Below are 2,837 nucleotides of genomic sequence, written 5' to 3' on the forward strand. Positions count from 1 at the left end.
AAATGGACCCAAAATTGCTCAAATTTGACCCAAATTTCAGGCCAAAATGGCCGCTATGGACCCAACACCCCCAATGGTTTCCAATGGGGATCAATCTGACCCAAAATCCAGCAGATTTAGCCCAAAAATGAGCCAAAAAAACCCAAAAATGGCCATTTTTGTTAATGGGGGCCTCAAAAATGGTGATTTTTGGTTCTAAGGACCCAAAATGGGGGTTTTTAAGCCCAAATTGACTCACCTCGTCGGCGTCGATGAGAACACGGAGGGACCTGATGATCTCGGGGAGCAGAGAACGCAGCAAAACCTGCCAAAAACACCAAAATCCACCCAAAATGAGCCAAAATCACCAAAATTTAACCCAAAATCCAGCCTGAAATGGCCAGAAATGACCCAAAATGAGCCAAAATTCACATAATTTAACCCAAAATCCAGCCCATAATGGACAGAAATGACCCAAAATCCCCATAACTTGACCCAAAATCCTCCCAATTCAACCCAAAAATGACCCAAAATCCACAAAATTTGACCCAAAATCCTCTTATTTCAACCCAAAATGACCCAAAATCCCCCAAATTTGACCCAAAAATGACCAAAAATGACCTAAAATGACCCAAAATCCAGCCCAAATTCTCACAATTCAACCCAAAAATGACCCAAAATCCCCAAAATTCAACCCAAAAATGACCCAAAATCCACTTAAAATGACCCAAAACCCACCAAATTTGACCCAAAATCCTCATAATTCAACCCAAAAATGACCCAAAATCCTCATAATTTAACCCAAAATCCAGCCCAAAACAACCAGAAATGACCCAAAATGACCCAAAATCCCCAGAATTCAACCCAAAAATGACCCAAAATCCACCAAATTTGACCCAAAATCCTCATATTTCAATCCAAAATGACCAAAAATGACCCAAAATGACCCAAAATCACCAAAATTTAACCCAAAATCCAGCCTGAAATGGCCAGAAATGACCCAAAACCTGCAAAATTTGACCCAAAAATGACCCAAAATTCACAAATTTCAACCCAAAATGACCCCAAAACCCCACATTTCAACCCAAAATGACCCAAAATCCTCAAAATTTAACCCATAATGACCCAAAATCCCCAGAATTTAACCCAAAATCCAGCCCAAAACAACCAGAAATGACCCAAAATGAGCCAAAATTCACATAATTTAACCCAAAATCCAGCCTGAAATGGCCAGAAATGACCCAAAATCTGCAAAACTTGACCCAAAAATGACCCAAAATCCACAAATTTCAACCCAAAATGACCTTAAAACCCCACATTTCAACCCAAAATGACCCAAAATCCCCAGAATTTAACCCAAAATGTGCCAAAATCCTCAAAATTTAACCCAAAATGAGCCAAAATCTTCATAATTTAACCCAAAATCCAGCCGAAAACAACCAGAAATGACCCAAAATGAGCCAAAATCCCCAGAATTCAACCCAAAATGACCCAAAACCCACAAAATTTGACCCAAAATCCTCATATTTCAACCCAAAATGACAAAAAATGACCCAAAATGACCCAAAATCCCCAGAATTCAACCCAAAATGACCCAAAATCCACCAATTTCAACCCAAAATGATCCTAAATGACCCAAAATCTTCATAATTCAACCCAAAATCCAGCCCAAATCCTCCCAATTCTACCCAAAAATGACCCAAAATCCCCAGAATTCAACCTAAAATGACCCAAAATCCCAATAATTCAACCCAAAATGACCCAAAATGCCCAGAATTCAACCCAAAATGACCCAGAATCCACCCAAAAATGACCCAAAACCCACAAAATTTGACCAAAAATCCTCTTATTTCAACCCAAAATGACCCAAAATCGACAAAATTTGACCCAAAATCCTCTTATTTCAACCCAAAATGACCCGAAATAACCCAGAAATGACCCAAAATCCCCAGAATTTAACCCAAAATCCAGCCCAAAACAACCAGAAATGACCCAAAATGAACCAAAATTCACATAATTTAACCCAAAATCCAGCCTGAAATGGCCAGAAATGACCCAAAATCCCCATAACTTGACCCAAAATCCTCCCAATTCAACCCAAAAATGACCCAAAAATGACCAAAAATCCACAAAATTTGACCCAAAATCCTCTTATTTCAACCCAAAATGACCCGAAAATTTGACCCAAAATAACCAAAAATGACCTAAAATGACCCAAAATCCTGCCCAAATTTTCACAGTTCAACCCAAAAATGACCCAAAATCGCCAGAATTTAACCCAAAATCCAGCCCAAAAAACCAGAAATGACCCAAAATGAGCCAAAATCCCCCAAATTTAACCCAAAATCCAGCCCATAATGGCCAGAAATGACCCAAAACCTGCAAAATTTGACCCAAAAATGACCCAAAATCCACCAATTTCAACCCAAAATCCAACACAAAATGGCTTTAAATCCCCACATTTCAACCCAAAAAGACCCAAAATCCCCAGAATTCAACCCAAAATGACCCAAAATCCCCAGAATTTAACCCAAAATCCAGCCCAAAATGGCCAGAAATGACCCAAAATCCCCATAACTTGACCCAAAATCCTCCCAATTCAACCCAAAAATGACCCAAAATCCACTTAAAATGACCCAAAATCCACAAAATTTGACCCCAAATCCTCATATTTCAACCCAAAATGACCCCAAAACCCCACATTTCAACCCAAAATGACCCAAAATCCCCAGAATTTAACCCAAAATGACCCAAAATCCTCATAATTTAACCCAAAATCCAGCCCAAAACAACCAGAAATGGCCCAAAATGACCCAAAATCACCAAAATTTAACCCAAAATCCAGCCCAAAACAACCA

General features: G+C 39.1%; 1 protein-coding gene across 1 annotated transcript in view; it reads right to left on the reverse strand.

Annotated features, from left to right (window-relative positions):
- The window catches only part of LOC107307484 (importin-4-like), a 30,249-nt gene that overhangs the window by 7,354 nt on the left and 20,058 nt on the right, over positions 1–2,837 (reverse strand). Inside the window, exon 4 of the mRNA XM_015850990.1 lies at positions 239–304. Coding sequence (XP_015706476.1) covers positions 239–304 — 66 coding nt within the window. The remainder of the gene's footprint in view (positions 1–238; positions 305–2,837) is intronic.

Source organism: Coturnix japonica, unplaced genomic scaffold (assembly GCF_001577835.2).
Source record: "Coturnix japonica isolate 7356 unplaced genomic scaffold, Coturnix japonica 2.1 chrUnrandom619, whole genome shotgun sequence".
In the NCBI taxonomy this organism is placed as follows: Eukaryota; Metazoa; Chordata; class Aves; order Galliformes; family Phasianidae; genus Coturnix; species Coturnix japonica.